This window comes from Lutra lutra, chromosome 10 (genome assembly GCF_902655055.1).
Source record: "Lutra lutra chromosome 10, mLutLut1.2, whole genome shotgun sequence".
Classification (NCBI taxonomy): domain Eukaryota; kingdom Metazoa; phylum Chordata; class Mammalia; order Carnivora; family Mustelidae; genus Lutra; species Lutra lutra.
In genome coordinates, this window is record NC_062287.1 from 69,364,781 (window position 1) to 69,389,323 (window position 24,543).

Consider the following 24,543-nt stretch of genomic DNA (forward strand, 5'->3'; position numbering starts at 1 on the left):
ATATAAAAGTGGAGCTGTCCTGTTTAAAGTAACAGAGGACAGGAGAAACAGGGCAGGGTGTCAGAGTAGAGGCCAGAGCCCAGCCCTTTAAAAGTTTTAGTTAATCTTCAGGGGCCTGGGTAGCTTAGTCAGTTACGTGTCCAACTCTTAATATCTGCTCAGGCCTTGATCTCAGGGTTGCGAGTTTAAGTACCACATTGAAATAAACAAATTTTTTTTAAAGTTTTAGTTAATCTTTATGGATCTCCCAGTTTACGTGTTAGGCTATGATTCCACACACAACTGAAACAAGTTGTCAAACCATCTACTAGATGTATGGTACTAGTGTACAGTAAAATATCAGCATCTGAGTATTCTTTCTTTCTTCCTTTCTTTCTTTTTTAAAATTTTATTTATTCATTTGAGAGAGAGAGACAGCACAATCTGCAGGAGTAGCAGAGGGACAGGGAGAAGCAGGCTCTCCACTGAGCAGGGAGCCTGACACAGGGCTGGATCCCAGAACCCTGCGACCATGACCTGAGCTGAAGGCAGACACTTAACCAACTGAACCACCCAGGTGCCCCAGCATCTGAGTTTTAATTCCTGTTTCACGAGCCTATCAATCATAGTGACTTGAAAAACCTGATGCTATATAACAAGTTATTTTTTCTTTTAAAGAACATTGGGACTAGCCACTTCCTAATTACTACTTTCTAAAGTGGCTCATTTAAATAATTTACCAGTGTATTTGACATTTTGTTACCTTGTTAAGTTTAGATGCGAGGGGATCTGCTGCCTCTTTCCTCTGTGTGTTGCCCATTGCTGCCAGCAAGCTCAGCTGAAACTGATCTTCCTTGCAGTTCATTTCATTCTTTGCAGTTAGTTGCATAAAGGAAATGGGGTCATCGGGCTGTACTGTCACATTCCTCTTTTCAGATTCTTTCTGTGTTGAGAAAACAATACATCTCTCTTTAATATGGAAAAAAAGACAGCTTTCTGTAAACCTATAATAGGGACAGCCCTCATATAGAACCGAAAAACCAAGAGAATTTTTTTAAAACCCACAAACCACTTTTAGTAATCACTTATAAATACCTTACCTTCTGGGATAATTTCTCTTCTTCGAGTTTAGCAGACAGCATGTGAGAAAGGGACTGCCTACACTCCTTATTGAAAATGTCATTCATTAAAGGTGAACATTCAGACAAGACCTTGAGGCACAGCGAAATTCGATCTACATCATCATCTGTAATTGGCTTCTTAGGAAGAGATGATTTTCCCAAATGAAGGATAGTGGCCATGAGCAACATAGCCTCAGCAACAAAAGACTAGAAAAGTAAAGAAATGGATTATTTACTGTCATGGTTCTCCAATTCAGTAATGTCACTTTATTGTAACTTCAAAATCCAAAAAATAAACCTAATTTTCACTTCACCCGAATAAGAATTCAAATGCTTTAGATTTTTATCTCCATATGTTTGATGTAACCTTTCCCTTCCTATCTTTTTAACTGCCACCTTCCCATACCTTCATTAACTTTCAACAGAAAGATAGCAACAGCTTTTTAACTGTTTTCCCTTACTCTAATCCCTTCACATGCCAATGCTGTCTTTTTTAAAATTCCAACTACAGGGGCACCTGTATGGCTCAGTGGTTAAGCATCTGCCTTTGGCTCAGGTCAGGGTCCTGGGATGGAGCCTGGCGTCGGGCTGCCTGCTCCGCGGGAAGCCTGCTTCTCCCTCTGCCTCTCCCTGCAGTTCCCCCTGCTTATGTTCTCTATCTCCCTCTCTCTGTCAAATAAATAAAAAAAATCTTTTTTTTTTTAAGATCTTATTTATTTATTTGACAGAGAGAGATCACAAGTAGGCAGAGAGGCAGGCAGAGAGAGAAAAGCAGACCCCCAGCTGAGCAGAGAGCCCGACGCGGGACTCAATCCCAGGACCCCGGGATCATGACCTGAGCCGAAGGCAGAGGCTTAAGCCACTAAGCCAACCAGGCGCCCCAATAAAATCTTTCTTTAAAAGATTTTATTTGTTTATTTGACAGAGATCACATGTAGGCAGAGAGACAGGCAAAGAGAAAGGAAGGGAAGCAGGCTTCCTGCTGAGCAGAGAGCCCAATGCGGGGCTCGATCCCAGGACCCTGGGATCATAACCTGAGCCGAAGGCAGAGGCTTTAACCCTCTGAGCCACCCAGGTGCCCATAAATAAATAAAATCTTAAAAAAAATTTTTTTTAAATTCCAACTACAGAAAAGTTAAAAGAACAGATACACTTTACTAGTTGCTTACATTATGCCGTATTTGCCTTCTTATTCTACCTATTCATGTACACTTACTTTTTTTGGCTAAACATATGAAAGAAGGGTTCTTCACCCTATAAGCACGTTAGCATAAATCTCTTAAGAATCAGGACAGTTTCCTTTAGAACCACAGTATCATTATCTCACCTGAGAAACAGAACAATCCCAAAAACTTTACACTTAAATGCAAATAAATTTTCCAAAAGTCACCAAGTGTTTTTATGTTTTTTTTTTTTTTTAAATACAGGATCAGCTTCATGCATTTTATTTGGCTGTTATTCTCTTTAGTCCCTTTTAACCTAGACCAGTCCCTCTGATTCTTTGTATTATTTCTCATCACAATGACTTTTTTAAAAAGCTGGGCCAGTTTTGTAGAATGTTCCCCACTTTTGGTTAGAATAGGTGCTGTTTTATATCTCTTACTGTATTGCATTAGGAGCACATAATGTCAGGTTGCCCCATTATTGGTGGCACAAAGTGTGATCCCTTGCTGCTGCTATCTTAATCCTTATTGTGCACCAATCACTTCACTCTACATGCAAGTACCTCAGTGACTTCCGACAGCCTTCATGTTGAAGTTTGTACTACCTAGCCTGCTATTCACAGTTTCCACAAGTGACTCCAACTTGCTTTTTTAGTATTGTGTACAATTATCCCGACACATGCTCTATATCCCTGCCAACCCATCTTTGGCTAAGTGATACTCTGCACACATGCCTGAAAAGACTCCCAGAGGCCTGGGAACGAATGAGCAGAAGAATGAGTGTAATAATCCTGAGTCTGGATACAGTCTCCAGAAGAAGAAAGGCGAAGAAACAGGAAAAAAATAGCTATAGAATCATGGCCAAGGAGCACCTGGGTGGCTCAGTCGTTAAGCATCTGCCTTTGGCTCAGGTCATGATCCCAGGGTCCTGGATCGAGCCCTGCTCAGCGGGAAGCCTGCTTCTCCCTCTCCCACTCCCCCTGCTTGTGTTCTTGCTATTGCTTTATCTCTCTCAAATAAATAAATAAAATCTTTAAAAAAAAAATATGGCCAAAAAGTTCCCACATTTAATGAAAACTATAAACCTGCACATCCAAGAAGCCTAATGAACCAGAAACAAAGGAAACATAAAGAAAACCACACCAAGACAAACCCTAATCAAACTACTGAAACCTATGATAGGGAGAAAATCTAAAACCAGTCAGAGGGAATAGGACACATCCACACAGAGGTGTAAGAATGAGAGCAGGCTTCTCATCAGAAAGCCAAAAGATCCTTATGCTACATCTTTTTTATTTTTTTAAGATTTTATCTATTAATTTGAGAGAATGAGTGAGAGAGAGCATGAGCGAGGAGAAGGTCAGAGGGAGAAGCAGACTCCCCAAGGAGCTGGGAGCCCGATGCGGGACTCGATTCTGGGAAGTCCGGGATCATGACCTGAAGGCAGTTGCTCAACCAACTGAGCCACCCAGTCGCCCTTTGTGCTACATCTTTATAGTAAACTGCAAGCCAGAAGACAATGGAGTAACCTCTTTATAGAACCAAAAGAAAAAAACTGTCAATTTAGAATTCTATATCCATAAAGGTATCTTTCAAAAATGAAGGGAAAATAAGGCTATTTTAGACAAACAAAAACCAAGAAAATTGTCAACAGACATCACTATAAGAAAAGTTAAAGCAAAGGGTACCTGGGTAGCTCAGTTGGTTAAGCATCTACCTTCAGCTTAGGTCATGATCCCAGGGTTCTGGGATCGAGTCCCGCACACCGGGCTCTCTGCTCAGCAGGGGGCCTGCCTCTCCCTCTGCCTCTGCCCCTTTCCCCACCCCCAACTCGTGCTTTCACTTGCTCTCTTGCTCTTAAATAAATAAATAACTTTTAAAAAGTCTCTTATTAAGGGTGCCTGAGTGGCTCAGTGGGTTAAAGTCTGTGCCTTTGGCTCAGGTCATGATCTCAGGGTTCTGGGATCGAGCCCCACATCAGGCTCTCTGCTTAGCAGGGAGCCGGCCTCCCACTCTCTCTGCCTGCCTCTCTGCCTGCTTGTGATCTATCAAATAAATAAATAAAATCTTTTTTAAAAAGTCTCTTATTAAAAAAAATACTAAAGCAAAGCCTATAATATTTGGTATATAAAAGGTATACAACCAGGGAAACTCTAGAAAAGGCGTAAGTGAAGGAGAGTCAGGGAAGTGATAACCCAACTTTCTGCCTTGTACTACATGTGACAAACTTCATGAACCAGTTACTAGTAAACTGGTTCTCTTTAACAAGTATCAGCAAATGCACAAATGGTCTCCCAATCTGCAGAACTGAGCAGCTATTCCATGAAAAGAAGTCAAACTGGACCCAAATACAAATCTTTGGAGACTTTTAAAAAGCAAAATTTAAAGAATAGACAATTACTCTGTGACAAAAACCTAAATAAATAAACAGCCCACAGAGAGCTGCAAAATAATTATCACCCACAAATCAAAATAAATTGATAAAAAAGAGATAATACAGGGGCGCCTGGGTGGCTTAGCCGGTTAAGCATCTGCCTTAGGCTTAGGTCATGATCCCAGGGTTCTGAGATGGCCTGAGCTGGGCTCTCTGCTCAGTAGGGGGCCTGTTTCTCCCTCTCCCTGCGCATCTCTCTCTCTCTCTCTGTCAAATAAATAAATAAATAATCTTTTTTTTTTTTTAAGATTTTATTTATTTATTTGACAGAGAGAAATCACAAGTAAGCAGAGAGGCAGGCAGAGAGAGAGGAGGAAGCAGGCTCCCTGCTGAGCAGAAAGCCCGATGTGGGGCTCGAACCCAGGACTTGGGATCATGACCTGAGCCGAAGGCAGCGGCTTAACCCACTGAGCCACCCAGGCGCCCCCCCCCCTTTTTTTTTTAAAGAGAGATAATACACCTCATAATTTACTTGGCCCTCTAAATCTCACTTACGGCTCTCTTCATGATGGAATTTTTTTAAAAAATCCTTTGAAAATTCCAATCTAAAATGGGAGCTTAAGTAAATGAAGGAATCTAATGGGCTACTATACAGCTATTAAATACAAGGATTAGGAAGGTCTTAGAGGAACATGGGACTGTTTGCTACAATGTGAAGTGAAGCTGCAGTGCTATAAAACACAGAATGATCAATACTGGGAAAAACATTGTTTCACAGAGAAAAGCTGTATGAAACTCTTTCTGGAAGAAGGATTTTTGTCATCATATTTGGTAATATAATTCTATCTTTTGATGTTTCTATCTCCACTATAATATTAGTAAGATTTGTACTTCAGTCCTCTAGCCATGAGTGATTTTTTTCTTAGTTTTTATATATCACTTCTTATTTTAACAATATTAAAAATGAACAAAAATTAAACACATTCACAGGCACCTGGGTGGCTCAGTGGGTTAAGCTGCTGCCTTCGGCTCAGGTCATGATCTCAGGGTCCTAGGATCGAGTCCCACATTGGGCTCTCTGCCCAGCAGGGAGCCTGCTTCCCTCTCTGCCTCTCTGCCTACTTGTGATCTCTGTCTGTCAGATAAATAAATAAAATCTTTAAAAAAAAACAACACATTCACGATTCCTTTTTTTTTTTTTTTTAAGATTTTTACCATCCATTTGACAGAGAGACAGTGAGAGCAGGAACACAAGCAGGGGGACTGGGAGAGGGAAAAGCAGGCTTCCTGCTGAGCCCAGAGCCAGATGTGGGGCTTGATCCCATAACCTCAGGACCACGACCCGAAGCCAAGGCAGACGCCCAACTGACTGAGCCACCCAGGTGCCCCTGCATTCACAATTCTACCACAGAAAGATTTTTTTAAATGAAGGCAAAGTGAAGATTTTTTTCAGACAAATGAAAGCTGACAGAATTTGTTATGAACAGTCATGAATTATAAGAATGATCAAGTTCTTTAGGCAGAAAGAATCACTTGGAAATCTGAATTTACACAAAAGAATGAAAATGAAAAACCCCATAAATGGCAAATATGTGGGTAGATACAAGACTGTTTTCTCACTAAAAAAAAAAAATATATATATATATATTTAAAAGAATATTGACTATCGGGGGCGCCTGGGTGGCTCACTGGGTCAAGACTCTGCCTTCGGCTCAGGTCATGATCTCAGGGTTCTGGGATCAAGCCCCACATTGGGCTCTCTGCCCAGCAGGGAGCTGGCTTCCCCTCTCTCTCTCTCTGCCTGTCTCTCTGCCTACTTGTGATTTCTCTGTCAAATTAAAAAATAAAATCCAAAAACAAAAAATAAAAAAGAATATTAACTATTTACAACAGATGAATACATAAACAAAAACAGCACATTTACAAGCTTAAAAAGGAAAGAAATTCTGACACATGCTACTATATGGATGAAATTTTTTCTTAAAAGAGTTTTCTTTATTTGACAGAGAGAGTGAGCAATCACAAGTAGGTAGAGAGAGGGGGGAAGGAGGCTCCCAGCTGAGCAGAGGACCCAATGTGGGACTCCATCCCAGGACCCTGAGATCATGACCTGAGCTGAAGACATAGGCTTAACCCACTGAACCACCCAGGCGCCCCATATATGGATGAACTTTGAAAACATTATGCTAAGCAAAATAAACCAGTTGTGAAGGACAAATTTTTATGATTCTACTTATATGAGGTATGTAGAATAGGCCAATTCATACAGGCAGAAGGCAGAATGGTGGTTGCCAGGGACTGGTGGGGAGGACTGTGAGAGGATTATTGTTCACTAGGTACAGTTTCAATTTGGGATAATGAAGTTCTGAAGATGGATGATGGTAATGGCTGTGCAACAATATGAATGTACTTAATGTCACTGAGCGGCACTTTTAAAAATGGTTAAAATGGTAAACTTTACATTATGTGTATTTTATTGTAAAGAAAAAAAAACTGCCAAAAAAGGTCACCCAGAAAGGTACTTGAACTTCGTCCTATTCCCACCTCTCGACTTCTTACAACTAATTATGCCCCCCTTCATACTCAAGCCCAGCCTATATACTAAATAAATAAGAAATATAAAAAAATATAAAAATAAAATAAATGATGCATATATATGTATATAAATACACACACACAAATAATTCTTAACTGTTTAAAGCAAAAATAATAGCAATGCATGTTAGGGCTGATAGCATGACACAGAAATAAAAGGCAGGAAAACAGCACAAAAGGTTGGGGGAAATGGAAATGGATTACTGTCAATGAGTGTACAGTCAGAATGGGTCAGAAGCTATGATGAAGGCATAAACTGTAGAAATGAAAACACATTTAAAAGACATTTCTGGGATAAAACAGACAATGACTCTTTGGATGAAAATGCTTGAGAGAGAGGTCTTTCCTTCTCTGGGCCTTGACTGGTGCTAGCAAGCAAATGACTGATTTCATAAGCCCTTATATCTCTTCCACTGGACTAATCACAAGGTAACATGATTGTATTAGTTTGTCAATTTTACAATAACATTATATTACTATGTCCATTTCCCCCATTACCATAAGCTCTTTAATGATAAGAACTTCAGCATTCACTTTTAGGTCCTTCACTGTCCAATGCATATGGTAGGCACTCAACATTTGCTGGGTAAATGAAGGATAAATGAACTTACATTTTGCTTTTTCTTCTCCTGAACCAAAGCTACATAGCGCAAGGCAATCTTGGTCAGAGTTGTGGCAAGGGAGGCAGCAACAAAGAAATCTCCATCCAAAAGGAAGCCTCGCAGGGGAGGTCTGCAAAGCAATCAAGGAAAATGAAATCCAATCATTTCTTAAGCAGCATACAGCTTTTGCAAAAATGATTCAAATAAGCCTATTTAACATTCTCACTGCTACCCTTCAGTGAAGAGGATCTCAATTAGCTCCCTCTTTAGCTTTTAGAAGGAAAATATAATGGAAAATAGAAAAAGGAAAATATACACGGTTTCACAACTTATCTTCAAAAGAACTAGAGCCAAGTCAATATGGAAAGAGAAAATGATTGCAAGTCTATGCACTAGAGCCAAAAAGCTACATTCAAATTCCAGCTTATCTATTTATTGTGTCCCTATGGTTAAGTTACAAACCTTCCTAAGCCTCAGATTCCTCTTCTGTAAAATGGGGATAATAATAAACTGTATCTCAATGAGTTGCTAAAGATTACAAGGGACAAACTACTTAGTACAATGCCTAGCATATAATAAGCAACGATTAAAATTTTAGGCATTATTTTTACTGTGTTCATTATAATACTGGAGAGCAAAATAAGGCAAAAAAATTTTAAATTTTATTCCATCAATTAGGTGGAAAATCTTCAAAATATGTTTCCCAAGCACTAACACAGGCAACAAAATTCACAGTTACCTCCACTTAGCATTTTCTTTAAATCTTCTTTTTAGGATTGTATTTACTTATTTGAGAGAGAGAATGCATGCACTAACAGGGAGAGGGACAGAGGGAGAGAGAGAGGCAGACTCCCCACTGACTGGAGAGCCTGATGTGGGGCTCGATCCCAGGACCCTGAGCCAAAATCAGATGCTCAACTGACTGAGCCACCCAGGTGCCGCTCCACTTAGCAATTTCTATAAGAGTAATATAATTTTAAATAGAATAGTTATTTCAATGAAAACAGTTTTAGGAAGCAGAGGAGTAAAACCATCAACGCAATTCCGGAGAGAAATTAAACCTCCTTTCAAGTATCTTAAATGCCAAAGATTTCCAAAAAGCAAATAAGAGGAAAAAAAAATCACTTGACTGTACTATGCTCAGGAGTAATAGTTTAAAAAGTATAGATGGTAAGGCACAGGTGCTGCAGATTACCTTTCTTCCTCTTTCTTTGTGGGTCGAGAACTGCTAAGTGCACTCTGAGTTGCATAGGTGCCCATCTCAGTTACCAACTTCTGAACCGGCCCCACAGATATTTCCTCTTCAGGTTTTAATTCGCCAGCTTCTTTCTTTATTTCTGACTCTACAATTGGGATCTAAAAATCAATTGGAAACATCAGTCTAGTAATAATATCAATAGCAAGCAAAATCATATTTAAATATTCAATCATTTCTATGGAGAAGGCAATTCCCCCAAGGTGATTTTTGTAACTCTGCATTCACTCTTCTTTCCTTCCCAAGGAAAGAAATTTTTCTTTTTTTTCCTAAGTGAAATTCCCTTTTTTCCTTTTCTTCCTAAGTGAGAAACCTCAAGCCCAGTCAGGTTAAGAAATTTATATCCAAGATTCTGGAGTTAATTAATGGTGGAAACAAGACTGTAACCCAGGTCTCCTCACAAACACTGTTCTTCCTATTCTATCATATGGTTATTTGGATGAGGAAACACTGCCAGTTTTAGTACTTTAATAGTCTAATGTTAGCATGGTTCTTGTAATACTCGCATTCTCCTTTCAGAATACACAGGTTAACACAGAGTTTTAAAAGTCTTTCCTTTTTTTACACGAATAATCTTTTCTTCAAATAGAATCTTACCTGAAAGGGTAAGTAAGACAGACAATAGAACAGGTGTTATGGCTCCATGCAGGGAGAGGGACGCCCCTAATACCCCACGGCCTCTAAGCTTTATCTGGGTAATTAAAACACATTTTTTAGTGTTTTTAACTCCAACACTACTAAATAAAAATACAAAAGCAAACTACCACATAAAAGATTTACTAAAGTAAAAATCACCATATACAGTAGCATTTACTGAAGTAAAACATACCTCCCCAAGGGACCTGCGGACCTCAGTCATCACACTCTGAATGTCTTCCTTGGTACTACAGTATTCTCCCAGGATCCACAACGCTCCTCGGTAAATCCTAAGGGAAGAACAAGTTCTGAAACACTGACATTGCTAACAAATCTTAAAGGAGAGATCTTTCTCTGTGAATTTAAGCTCAAGCAGAAAACAAGATTCTGCAGTTCCAAGGGACTACGGATGAAATTTTAAGAAGGAATGTAACAAAGACATTAAGTTTGATTCTCTGCGAAATCACAAGCTTCAAAAGGAAGGTAAATATTCTCACCATTATTATTAGGAACACCTTAAAATTGGTAAACTCATTAGTAAAAATAACAAAATATCTCCCAGAAAGGTGTTATCCTCCATTTAGGACAAAGTTAAGGTAACTTTTATCATTTACTATTATAAAAAATACATAACTTTGATGTAAAAAGTAATTCACTTTTTATTTGTAGTCACCGAAAAGAAAAGGCAAGATGCTGAACAGAATCATGGATAAGGAAGGAGTGCAAAGGATCAGTAATTAAAACACTCCAGAAACATAAAGCAAGCAACAATTCTCTAGTTGAGTGTTAAACTGAATAAAGTCTTCAGTTACCTCTTCCTTAAGATTATCATTAAATTTATTCAAGAGAACATTTTAGAAACTAAAGTTTTTTTTTTTTTTTAAAGATTTTATTTATTTATTTGACAGACAAATCACAAGCAGGCAGAGAGGCAGGCAGAGAGAAAGGAAGGGAAGCAGGCTCCCCGCTGAGCAGAGAGCCCGATGTGGGGCTCGATCCCAGGACCCTGGGATCATGACCCGAGCCGAAGGCAGCGGCTTTAACCCACTGAGCCACCCAGGCACCCCTAGAAACTAAAGTTCTGAGAGATGATAGCCATTAAAGGCAAAACTTTGGTATGGTTTTTTTTTTCCTCACAAAGGAAGCAAATCTTTCTCACTTTTATAAATATCAGAACATTTTATCATAAAAACTTTACAGTGGACCTTTCTTTTCTATCCAACATGGATAGAATGCAAGTCTAGTATACTCTATTCATCAGATGCTTTAAATGAAGTAAACTTGGATGCAACAGTCCTTTCTCATTAGCAAAGGCTATTTAAGGGAAATGCATTATGTCAGATTTAGTCCGCATTTTCAATCCCTCACTTTAATAAATACTAATGGGGGATTATAAACAATGATATTCCAAAAGTGATAAACTTTAAAAATATGTCCCTTAGTCACTTGATGATTCACCATGTTTTTGAGGAAATAAGGGTAGAGAAACCTAGCTAAATCACAATTACAAAAGCAAATTTTTGTGCACAGATTATGGATTTACTGAGGGTGGGGTGAGGGGATGTCTATTGTGATACTTATATTGACGTAAGTACCTTTTTTTTTTTTTTAAAGATTTTACTTATTTGTCAGAGAGAGAGGGAGAGAGAGCGAGCACAGGCAGACAGAATGGCAGGCAGAGGCAGAGGGAGAAGCAGGCTCCCTGCTGAGCAAGGAGCCCGATGCGGGACTCGATCCCAGGACGCTGGGATCATGACCTGAGCCGAAGGCAGCTGCTTAACCAACTGAGCCACCCAGGCGTCCCTTGACGTAAGTATCTTGATTCATTTCTTCTCCCTTACATTTTCAATCCACTGACCCTTTAAAGATAGAAACTGGTGAATTGCTTACTTGACCTTACATTTAAACAGACTTTAAACCTACTTGACAGATTTAATAGCATGAAAGACTTCAAGCATCTTCTCAACAATAAGCATTCTCAGGTTATCAAAGCGCTGAATGGCTTCACGAACAAACTCCAAGACATCAGCAGCTGCTGCTTCATTATTGTCACTGAGAAATTCCATTAACTGAAAGGTAAAAAAAAGAACAAGATACAGGTCAGATAATTTTTTAAAAAGATTTATTTATTTATTTGAGAGAGAGTGAGGGACATGTGCATACAAGTCAGGGGAAGAGCGGAGGAAGAGGGAGAGAAAGAATCTCAAGCAGACCCCACATTGAGCACTGAGTCCTACATAGGACTCAATCTCAGGACCCTAAGATCATGACCTGAGCTGAAATCAAGAGTCAGACATCTAACTGACTGAGCCATCCAGGCACCCCATAAGTTATATAATTTTCAGAAAGAAAATTATCTAAGTTCTAAGAAGTAAACAACTTTACTTAGAATATAATAATTTTAAAACATATAACAAAATGTAAGTTGAGAAACACGCACTACTGTGTAAAGGAAGTCACAATGTCTTTTCTGGGTTTTGTGCAGCCAAGTTTACAACAAAAAAACTCACTATAAAACAAAAGCTGGAAATACACAACTCAAAATAAATTAATTGGATACTTCTAAGTTGTAACTAAAAGTAAAATCATTTCAGAGAAAATGTGGGGTTCAAAGACAAAATTTCAAATTACAATAACATATCTCATCTATCTAACAGTGGCAGAAGCCAATGATTCTAAGTATCTATATTATTCCTATAACAAAAATCCTTCAACTTTAAAGAGGTACAACTATTTGAAAGAAATACTTGTTTGTGCTACTGAATGATATCTATACACAGCATAATTTTACCATAGGTAACTGTAACAAACATCAGTTATAATAATATGCAGAGGTATTTTTGTCATTATATTTTTGTGTTTACTTTTTTGATGAAGATGTAAGAGAAAGAAGTCAGATTCTTTATCCTTCTGAGCTTAAGGGTGAACAGAAAGATCACTTCTGACCCCAAGATTTAGTGATTCTACTAGATAGTTTAACTGCTAAATAACTAAAACTTTATACCCCTTTAGAGAATTTCAAAATTAAAGTCATCAGAACTACATACCACAGGAATAACATTTGCAGCCATATCTGGAAATCGGACAGAACAGGAGTGCAATGTTCTCACAAGGAGTTGTCTGTATTTGTCAGTATCTTCATGCTCAGACACATTATTTGTTTTAATCACTTCCTTCTTCAAAACAATAACCAACTAGAGAACAAAGTAAAAATAAGTGGGAATTATACCATGTTTGGCCTGACAGCTTACAACAGTGCTGTCAGAGTTTTGTTTTACCTCTTCAACATTCCTAGAAGAGACGAGATCCAGTGCTAACTGCAGAGTTTTCTTGCGTACTTCTAAGTCTGGTGTGCTCAGTACTCTCAGGATGTCCATAACCAGATCCTGAGAAAGAACAAGAAATCCAGAATTAACACCAACATTAAGAGAAAAAAATCTTAACCACAGAATGGAGGGTTCTCACCATTATCACCTTAATTCTTTATCAATAATAAAATCACTGGTAGTGGAAAAACCAGATATTTTGGGTTTCCTGATATAATGCAGTATGAAGTATATATCACATATAATGCATTCAAACTACAAATCTTTACTGTGACTCTATCAAGCTTTAGATCAAACTCATAGTTTATAGAAAATTCAGAAGTTAGAGAAACAAACTAAATGACACCACCAAAAAGTAATCAGATGTATCTTCAAGGAGTGGCCTCTTACAGGACAATTGGTCTGGTCTCTTCAACAAGCCCATATCATGAAAAAAATTACTGCTCCAATCGAAACATCAAGGACATAGCCAGGTAAGATATATGGTCATGACTGGATAAACCAAACAAAAGGGGTATTTCAGGGACACTTGGGGAAATCTGACTTTGGAGTTAGTACTGGATTATATTAAGAAACTATTAATTTCGGGGCGCCTGGGTGGCTCAGTTGGTTGAGTGACTGCCTTCGGCTCAGGTCATGATCATGGAGTCCAAGGACCGAGTCCAACATCAGGCTCCCTGAATGGCAGGGAGTCTGCATCTCCCGCTGACTTCTCTCATGCCCTCTCTCTCTCAAATAAATAAATAAAATCTTTTAAAAAAAGAAAGAAACTAGGGGCGCCTGGGTGGCTCAGTGGGTTAAAGTCTCTGCCTTCAGCTTAGGTCATGATCTCACGGTCCTGGGATCGAGCCCCACGTGGGGCTCTCTGCTCAGCGGGGAGCATGCTTCCTCCTCTCTCTCTGCCTGTCTCTCTGTCTACTTGTGGTCTCTGTATGTCAAATAAATAAATAAAAATCTTTAAAAATAAAAAATAATTTTAAAAAAGAAACTATTAATTTCATTAAGTGAGATGTTATTTTCACTCTGCAGGAAAATGTAATGTTTTACTGGCACATATTTTAAAAAACACTATGGCAGATAAAGATTTTAAAATACAGCAAAACTAATTTACAAGTGATTTTACTTAAAATTTTATTTAAAAAAAATTCACTGATAAAAAGTTCTAAAAACTGGGGCGCCTGGGCAGCTCAGTGGGTTAAACCCTCTGCCTTCAGCTTGGGTCATGGTCCCGGGGTCCTGGGATCGAGCCCCACATCAGGCTTTCTGCTTAGCAAGGAGCGGGCTTCCTCTTCTCTCTCTCTCTCTGCCTGCCTCTCTGCCTACTTGTAATCTCTGTCTGTCAAATAAATAAATAAAATCTTTAAAAAAAAAGTTCTAAAAGCCAATATTTATATAATTTTCACTTACAGTCACCAGTTGTTAATATTTTGTCATATAGACTTTTTTAAAAAAGATTTTATTTACTTATTTATTTGTCAGAGACAGAGAGAGAGAAAGAACACAAGCAGAGAAAGGGAGAAGCAGGCTCCCTGCTGAGCAAGGAGCAGGATTCGGGACTAGATCCCAGTACCCTGGGATCATGACCCGAGCCGAAGGCAGACGCTTAAGCAACTGAGCCACCCAGGTGTCCCTGCCATGTATGCTTTATCCCACTCTCCTAACACCTAAATGATTTAGTGTACACCTCCCAAGAATAAGAATAAACTCTCCTATAACCACAATTATCATATCCAGAGGACACTGGTAACAATATTACATAATATACAGTCTATAATTCTCATTTCTCCAACTGTCCCAATAAATGTCCTGTATAGCAAATTATTTGTTGCTGCTCTGATATAGAATAACATTGAATTTAGCTGTCATGGGCCTTTATTTTTATAACAATCATTATTCTCACAGATTAAATAGGTATGCTGATAATTCCATAGACTTATCTTTTATTCTCAGTTGGCTTATTTTTCAAAAACTGTAAATTATATTCAAATTAAAATGAATATATCTCTATTGTTAAGAATACCAAATGCAGTACAAATAGAAAAGATATCACATATTAATTCATGTCAGAAATATTTTTCATGGCAAATTCTCTAAAAGGCTATGCTGATTCAAGAGTACACCAGAGCTGATCAAAATTCAAACTACCCAGTCTCCAAGAATTTAAGTTAACCAAGATATCAAGGCTTGAGTGTTACCTCAATTTGAGAAAGATTTTATCTAGGACTTCTCTCTTTCAGATAACAGTTACCTGTAATACTCGTTCATGAGCAGGATGCTCTTTTAATTCTATCAATCGATCCAGAACTATGAGCTTTACATTGTTGTCACTCTCCTTAATAATTAAATCAATATAACACTGAGCAGCAGCCTATATAAAAAAAGGAAACACATTTTAGGAACACATTAATCCATCTTAAACACAGACCCTGAAAATAAGAAGAAAAAAAATAAAAGTTTCCAAAGAAGCCAAAATACATTAACTACTCCTGCACTAAAAGTTTATGCATTTTCCCCAAAGGAATGTGTCCCTCTGTTCCCTAAATTCCAATAAATCTCATTATTTTCAAGTTTAAAAAAGTTAAGAAGAATCACAAGTTGAAAGAATGAAACGGGGTGGCTATAGACAGAAGTACTTACAGTCAAAAATTAAGGGTTGAAGCTAAGGAACAAGGCAGAAAAAAGCAGACGGGGTATCCCCCAAAATATAGCTATTGAGTATCTCTGAGTTTAGGTGCAAAGTCTAAATTTTCTGCATTATGGTACAGAAAAATCAGGACCACAAAGTCTAACCCTGACTTAGTAAAAGCATTAGACAAAGGAGCAAACCTAAAGCGCTCCCAACAGCCAAAGCTAGAACAGTATGATAAATGAAACAAATAACGATAATGATTATAATACACAGAATAAAACAGCCATACTGATACGAAGAATGAAAGAAGGGCGGGTGGTAAAGGGACAGCTCTTCTTGCAGGACTCCAGTTAATAAATGTATAATGAGGGAAATAGAAAGTCATTATTAGAATAACACATCAGGGGCGCCTGGGTGGCTCAGTGGGTTGGGCCGCTGCCTTCGGCTCAGGTCATGATCTCAGGGTCCTGGGATCGAGTCCCACATCGGGCTCTCTGCTCAGCAAGAAGTCTGCTTCCCTCTCTCTCTCTGCCTGCCTCTCTGTCTACTTGTGATCTCTCTCTGTCAAATAAATAAATAAAATCTTAAAAAAAAAAAAAAGAATAACACATCAATAACTGCTATACAGAAATGCTAAAATTAGTTGGTATAAGTTTGAGGAGAAATAAGATACCTGCAGTTTCAAAGTACCTTACTACGTTATTTATTGATTACAAAAGGAAAAATCCTAACTCAACAGTGGAGAAATCTGGCAGGCATCATCTTAACCCACTGATCAAGGTTAACATCACTGATAGTATTCCAACATCATGTATACTCTGTGATATATTACATTGAGAAAGGTTCATCACTTCCATAGTATGCTTCCCCAAAATGCATAATAACCTCAGTCTATCTGTCAGAAAACATTAGACAAACTCAAATTGAGGGACATTTTACAAACAAACTGCCCTAGTATTCTTCCAAAGTGTTACGGTCATGAAAAATAAGAAAAGGCTTGAGAAAGTGGAACAGACTGGAGGAAACTAACACATGACAACTAACATAAAATGTGGGATCCTCAACTGAATCCTGGTACAAAAAAAGGAGATTAGTGATAAAATCGGTGGAATTCAAGTAACATCTATAGTTTAGTTAACAATATTTATTCTAGTGGTAATTCCTTAATTTTGACAATTACACAATTGCTATGAAGACACAAACATTATGGGAAGCTGGTGAAGGATAACAAGAAGTTTGTCCTATTTTTACACCTTTTGCTGTTTTGTTGTTCTGTAAGTCTAAAATTATTTCAAAATAAAGTCAAACAATTTTTTCTAAGTACTGGCAGGTAAAGCAATCAAGTCTCCTAGTTATACAAGCTGGCTTTAAAGAACTATTCATTCTCTGACTATATTAAGGGTTCCTCATGCAGTCTTGATACAATATATTAAAGAGAAAGCTAACATTCCATTATTGAAAATAGGCACTGTAAACTTTTTTAAATATCCATCATGTAGGATCCAAAATTCATTTTCCCAGATACAGGTTTTAACGTAATTATTGCATGGGAGAGATCTTAACATACCAGTATCATTCTCCAGAACCTAGAAATATTAGTATTCTCTGTGTCTCTTTCTCCTCACATATATGTATGAAAGCAAGAAAGAAGAAAGATTGGACTATGTAAGGAATCCAATAATTTCACAATGTTCATAAACTGTTATTTCTGGGCCACGTAATGCCATGTAATCACAGAGTAAACTGCAATGCCACTAAGTCATTAAGCACTGGGGTTTAATGTTTCTTTACTTAAATGTGTCTTAAATGACACTTAAATGTGTCTTTTTAGGTGTCTGACTCCTGGTTTCAGTTCAGGTTGTGATACTGGGGTCCTGGGATTAAGCCCTACCTTGGGCTACACACTTCCCGCAGGGTCTGCTTGAGATTCTCTCTCTCTCTCTCTCTGCCTCTCCCCTCCCCTGCATTCTCTCTCACTCTCTCTCAAGTGAATAAATAAATCTTTTAAAAAAGAGAACAAAATAATAAAAAAATAAATAAATCTCGAGTGCTAAAACAGCATATCTATCATCTCACGGGCACCAAAAGAAATAAGCAGTACCTTGATTGCGGTGGGTGCACTGGAGAGTGTCACTAATGTTCCGGCAGCTTCGTATTTTACAGCTGGGCTAGATGACTGTAACAGGTTATAGATGCAGCGAATGAAACGAGCCCTTTCTGATGGATTAGCATGACAGACCTGGAGAAGAAAATATTTAGGTTTCAACTGACTCCAGGGACACTTGCTTTCAAACAGATCTACAGATCTTTTTTTTTTATAGATGTCAGCTTAGATGCTAGTTTTCTTAATTTGAAAGCAAAGAACACTAAGTGCATCTGAAGATACCAGCCAACAGGAGATAAGACACTATGACTAGTAATTTCAGGAAGAAATAGGTTTTACTTCAGACAACTGTTACAGCTACTCACTCACTCATTTATCCAAACACAATTAATATTCTCACTCTTTCACAAAAAATTTCCAATAGTTTATAATAAAAGATATGCATACTATACACAACTGAAATAGAACAAGAAAATGTAAAGTAATAAAATCAATGACGAAGAGCATTAATGTGGGTACTGTGATAGGATATTAAATTTGGTCCTAAAATTTTATTCTGGATGTCAGGTCAAAAAGGGAAACATGATGGACACCAACCTCAATAGCTGATAAAAGGAAAATACCTGTTCTTAAAGCCAAGAAAGATAACCCCTTTGTCAAGTACTACTACTTATTTATTTGGAATGATATTCCAAATCCACTCCACTCCACTGTGGAGACAACTAGAATTCCCTATGCTATCCTAAATATATATATATATATATATTTTTTTTTAAAGATATTATTTATTTATTTGACAGAGATCACAAGTAGGCAGAGAGGTAGACACAGAAAGAGAGGGGGGAAGCAGGCTCCCCGCCGAGCAGAGAGCCTGATGCGGGGCTCGATCCCAGGACCCAGAGATCATGACCTAAGCCGAAGGCAGAGGTGTAACCCACTGAGCCACCCAGGCGCCCCTATCCTAAATATATTTTAATACCTTTACCTATGAAGCAAATATTCCTTATTCTTTTTTTATGAAGTTGGTTTTTATGTCAGATTTTCCTCTAACATATATACAGTCAAATCTCTTTTATTCAGGCATGACTCAAAAGCTATTTCCTCTTGGGGCGCCTGGGTGGCTCAGTGGGTTGAGCCTCTGCCTTGGGCCCGGGTCATGGTATCAGGGTCCTGGGATCGAGCCCTGCATCGGACTCCCTGCTCAGCGGCGAGCCTGCTTCCCTCTCTCTCTCTGCCTGCCTCTCTGCCTACTTGTGATCTCTGTCAAATAAATAAATAAAATCTTAAAAAAAAAAAAAAAGCTATTTCCTCTTACTGTAATGTGGACCCTGCTAGACAAAAAAGTCCAGGAATAGCAGAGAATCCCTACTTTGGAGAGCCTCAGCAGCATCTCTAAACCACACAATGAATTAAAAGGAACCATACATTTACAGATCTGGTTTCATCTTAAATGCCAAATCCAAATGACTGGTTGCTTGTGTTGAAAAGGGCCCTTTTCTTTCAGAATCAAAGACAGCTGTAATCAGCAGTGTCTGCTGTGGGTACTTTGTCAATATTACCCTATTTAGTAAAGTCTTTCCTGTTGTATATTTTTGTTGGCTTCCAATGTTATCAATACCAAAACAGGATGTTATTTACCTTTCATCAGAACATTAAGATGCAATCAATTCTTTCAAGGAATGTATCAAATTTAAATGTTGCCAAAAAAACACTTCATTTTAAAAACCAAATCTCATCTAGTTTTAGACTTCCTATTGGTCAATGGCTGACAATGTCATACTGACATATTTAAAGTCTATTTTCTTTTACACACATGGAACACAGAAAGTATTTGTTTGTTTGTTTGTTTATTTATTTATTGAAACACAGAAAGTATTTAAAGCTTTTCTCCTTTGTTTATAACATTTCCAAAGTAGTCTGGTATGTACTCAAGAAAAGATTTTGAATTTTTTTCCAAAGCCTGATTCATAACCTACTCAGTTACTGAACAGTGGATAATGATTTCTCTGCTGCTATATTGGGTCAAGCCATGAGTTTTTAACAGAATTCTTTAAGGAGCTTTAGAAAAATTGAAGTGCTTGAAAAACATAATAAACCAAAGGAAAGGAAAACAAAAAACAAAAGGGAAAAAAAAAGCTTTCATAGACTATGTTTTAAAATATTTCTGGGGGCGCCTGAGTGGCTCAGTCATTAAGCATCTGCCTTCAGCTCAGGTCCTGATCCCAGGGCCCTGGGATCGGCCCACATCTGGCTCCCTGCTCAGCAGGAAGCCTGTTTCTCCTCCTCCCACTCCCCCTGCTTGTGTTCCCGCTCTCACTGTGTCTCTCTCTGTCAAAAAAATTAATAAAATCTTTTAAAAAATAAATATTTCTGCTATTAAAACATTATCTTAGCAATTGAGCAACATTCCAGAAAAAGACAATTTAACATTGTCTTAAACTCTTAAAGTGTATTTTACCCATTTTAGTCTTACCTTATAAATGAGTTCAACAATCACCAATTGAAGAATGTCTCCAAATGTTTGAACTTGATCAATGCAAGTACTTAGGTAATCCAAAGCTCGATCCTAACAAAATAAAAATATATTTATCAAATTCCACCTCATTCAATAAATGGACACAGACAGAGTACCCCTACAATCAAAACAAACCAGCTATTTAGGATCATGGTTTTTCCTGCTTCTAAGATTTATAGAAAAATCTCAATGATGCTTATATACTGAATGCTGACAAAGAAAACTATGACCTCAACAATATCTCTACTGCAAAAGTATCAGGAAATTTTACTGAACTTTTTCTAATTATGCTCCCCATGTAGGTAAAGAGCACAACACCAAATATATAGGTCAATAAAACCAACTGTACAAGAGGACAAAATATCCTGGCCCAAACAAGCAGCTTTCTAATAATCTTGTTCCACAAAGATAAAATGACAGCATCTAGATTTCAGAGACATGGACAGATTCCATATTTTTCAGTCTTCATGCATATTACTTCCCACATTTTGAGAATACTGGACAGCAAAAATTCCAAGATTAGATGTCACCAAAGTACGCAGTCACTGCTGATCCATACACTTTAAGCACCAGCAGAGCCAGATGTAGAGTTGACACCAACTTAGGAAATTTGAAGAGCCTAGTAAGGATACTCACATACAATGAAGACAATGCTTCTTTCACAGACATGGCCTATATAAAGCTAATACTTTTCTCTATTAAACAATTTTAGATATATACCAACATAAGGAAAAACTGGTTTAAACCCCAAAACAGAGTGCTACAAAATACGGCCATAATAATTTCATTCTGGAAAAACCGCCAAGTGGCTATTATTATATACCTCTCAGACGTTTAAAATATTAAGTAGTTACATAAGCAATTGTCTGGAGAAAGATTAAGAAAATACTATTTTATACAAATTAAGTTCAAAAATCTAAAAAAACCCAAAATACACAGTTGTTCTATAAATAAAATCACTGACTAAAAACTTGATTAGGTCTATGTAAATACTTTTAATTCTCATTTGAATACAGTCCTAAAAGTATTTTTTAGAAAGTCCATCACCTGATCTGCATGAATTAGCATCATAAATGCATTCCTTTTGCAACTTGCATCCTTCTCATTCACCAGAAAATCATGTATCAGTTCAGGAGCATCAGGAATAAGATGTTCAAAATTCCTTAAAATAAAACAGGTAATAATCATATTTAATAAAAACCTATTTGTTATTTTAGTAACTCCCTGGACACCTATAAAATTAATCTTTATCAAGCTTACATCTTCATTTATTATCAAATTAAGCATTAAGCATCAGCCTTCAGCTCAGGTCACGATCCCAGGGTCCTGGGATGGAGCCCTGCATCATCGCATTGGGCTCCCTGCTCGGTGGGTGGCCTGTTTCTCCCTCTCCCACTCCCCCTGCTTGTGTTCCCTCTCTTGCTATCTCTCTGTCAAATAAATAAATAAAATAAAATAAAATAAAAATTATCAAATTATGTGTTTTCTAGTTTAATAAAGAAAAAGCTGACTTCTTCCACATGCTATCTTTCACTGGAATATCTCTAATAATTGTTTTTCATATACTTTAGGAATATAATAGCAATGTTCATGATGACAATCTCAAGGTACTGAAAGAGTCTTAAGAATTATCAGAAATAAAGGGGACGTCTGGGTGGCTCAGTCATTAAGGGTTTTGCTTTCCACTCAGGTCATGATCCCAGGGTCCTAGGATCAAGCCCACGTCATCTAGCTCCCTGCTCAGGGGGAAGCCTGCTTCTCCCTCTACCATTCCCTCTGCTTGTATTCCCTCTTCTAATGTCTCGTTCTGTCAGATAAATAAATACAATTAAAAAAAAAAAAGAATTATCAAGAATAAAAATAGTCCTTTGAATTGTATTAATTATGCATTATATTTACTTACTCACTTACTTGATAACTTACTTCCTATTCAGGAAATTTTTAAGTATTTGTAACATACAGATTAATGAACCCCAGCTTAAAAACTGTCACCTGACTTCAACTATTATTAACTCATGGCCAATTCTGTTTCACCTATATCCCTGCCCACTTTTTCCCCCCATATTATTTTGAAGCAAATCCCAAAGCACTCACCATCTCTTCTATAAATACATCAGCATATTATAAATGAGGACTCTTTCTTTTTAAAACAAATCATACCATTATTATGCCTTAAAAAACGTAAAAATTCCTTAATATCATCATATACAGTGTTCAAACTTCCCGCTGCTTTATAAATGTTATAATTTTTGTGTATGCAGTCTAGTTTAAGTTCTGAAATTTGTGTAGCCTGTATGGTAACTTTCAAAGAACTCTACATTATTAACCAGAATACCACTTCCCTGACAGATAACAAAATCTAATATAACAATAAGAGAACTGTGAAACAGAACAATCAACTCTTTATAGTACAAAGGTATTTGTAAAAGTTACATCCTACGTCTAAATAGATTGACACCAGCGATTATAAAAGCCAAGCATTCTAGCCTTATCTAACTGATTCTTTGAATCATTTTTAAAGTCCAAAATCTTCAGCTTTCCAAGAACAGGAATCAGTTAAGAACTGCAACCTTTCTAATTAAAAAGTTCCCTCCTTGAACCCTCCTACACTGCTGGTAGGAATGCAAGGTGGTACAGACACTCTGGAAAACAGTATGGATGTTCCTCAAAATGTTGAAAATGGAGCTACCCTATGACCCAGCAATCTCACTACTGGGTATTTACCCTAAAGATACTACTGTAGTGATCCAAAGGGGCATGTGCACCCGAATGTTTATAGTAGCAATGTCTACAATAGCCAAACTATGGAAAGAACCTAGATGTCCATCCACAGATGAATGGATAAAGAAGATGTGGTGTATATATATACAATGGAATACTATGCAGCCATCAAAAGAAATGAAATCTTGCCATTTGCAAGAGGGTATTACGTTGAGCAAAGTCAGTCAATCAGAGAAAGACAATTATCGTATGATCTCTCCGATATGAGGAATTTGAGAGGCAGGGCGGAGGGTTGTTGGGGGTAGGGAAGGAAAAAATGAAACAAGATGGGATCCGGAGGGAGACAAACCATCAGAGACTCTTAATCTCACAAAACAAACCGAGGGTTGCTGGGGGTGGGAGGGTAGGGCTGGGTGGTTGGGTTATGGACATTGGGGAGGGTGTGTGCTATGGTGAGTGCTGTGAAATGTGTAAGCCTGATGATTCACAGACCTGTACCCGTGGGGCAAATAATACATTGTATGTTAATAAAAATAATTAAAAAAAAAAAAAAGCTCCCTCAAGGCTTCTAAGGGTAAAAAGATAAGACCCACATTCCACATAAAGAGAATTCAAAAACAGGGTCAAAACTCAAAACCTACAAGGGCTAAGCAAGTTAACTAATTAAGTGGGCTGAAGTACTACAATTGAGAATGACAGGCACCGTAAACTAGAAAGTGTACAACTTATTTAAAGGGAGCTACTGTTAATTTCAGCATACTGTCATGCAGAAACTAGGACCCGGGGTTGCCAGATCTTTTCAATGTTGACAACGTAATGATAATAATAAAAAAAAAAATTGTTCAGGCCAAACAAAACATTATCACAAGCTACGTACAATCTGCAAGGAACTGCTGGGGAACCTCTAGTCTAAAAGAGTAAACAATCCTCACAAAACTAAGACACAGGAGTACCTTTATTTACCTATAGATTGTATAGATGGCCAAAACAGCATTTCTTCTAACATAGCTGTGTCGGTGCTCCAAACAAGCACGGATAGCTGGCATTAAAGGTTCTAGCAATTCTGCTTCTTTCAATTTGCAAAGAAAACGAAGAGTGGATCCTCGAATAAATTCATTAGGATGCTGAAGATCCTGATAAAATTTAAATATGAAATGTTGAATCCCAGCATTTTACAAAACAACACACAGTGAAGTGCAAAATTTCTTATGAAAAAAAAAAAAGAAAGTAGGTTTGTGGAAAAAGATCTACATTATCAGACAATTTCCTTCAGATTCCTGTCAATTTTTACTTATTACATCAATGTCTCATATTCTATGTGTTACTGTTTTTTTTTTTTTTACTAGTAACATAAAAACGCATGGAAAGGGGCGCCTGGGTGGCTCAGTGGGTTAAAGCCTCTGCCTTCGGCTCAGGTCATGATATCAGGGTCCTGGTATCGAGCCCCGCATCGGGCTCTCTGCTCAGTGGGAAGCCTGCTTCCTCCTCTCTCTCTCTGCCTGCCTCTCTGCCTACTTGTGATC

At 37.8% G+C, this 24,543-nt stretch overlaps 1 protein-coding gene across 1 annotated transcript in view; it reads right to left on the reverse strand.

The window, feature by feature from the left end:
• The window catches only part of COPB1 (COPI coat complex subunit beta 1), a 40,456-nt gene that overhangs the window by 10,779 nt on the left and 5,134 nt on the right, over positions 1-24,543 (reverse strand). The window contains exons 4-16 of the mRNA XM_047692710.1: positions 23,984-24,153; positions 21,347-21,461; positions 20,258-20,350; positions 17,782-17,919; positions 15,300-15,419; positions 13,004-13,111; positions 12,773-12,919; positions 11,649-11,794; positions 9,919-10,015; positions 9,030-9,190; positions 7,844-7,964; positions 1,080-1,307; positions 743-922 (exon numbers count right to left, since the gene is read on the reverse strand). Of these exons, the coding sequence (XP_047548666.1) occupies positions 743-922; positions 1,080-1,307; positions 7,844-7,964; positions 9,030-9,190; positions 9,919-10,015; positions 11,649-11,794; positions 12,773-12,919; positions 13,004-13,111; positions 15,300-15,419; positions 17,782-17,919; positions 20,258-20,350; positions 21,347-21,461; positions 23,984-24,153 (1,824 nt within the window). The remainder of the gene's footprint in view (positions 1-742; positions 923-1,079; positions 1,308-7,843; positions 7,965-9,029; positions 9,191-9,918; positions 10,016-11,648; positions 11,795-12,772; positions 12,920-13,003; positions 13,112-15,299; positions 15,420-17,781; positions 17,920-20,257; positions 20,351-21,346; positions 21,462-23,983; positions 24,154-24,543) is intronic.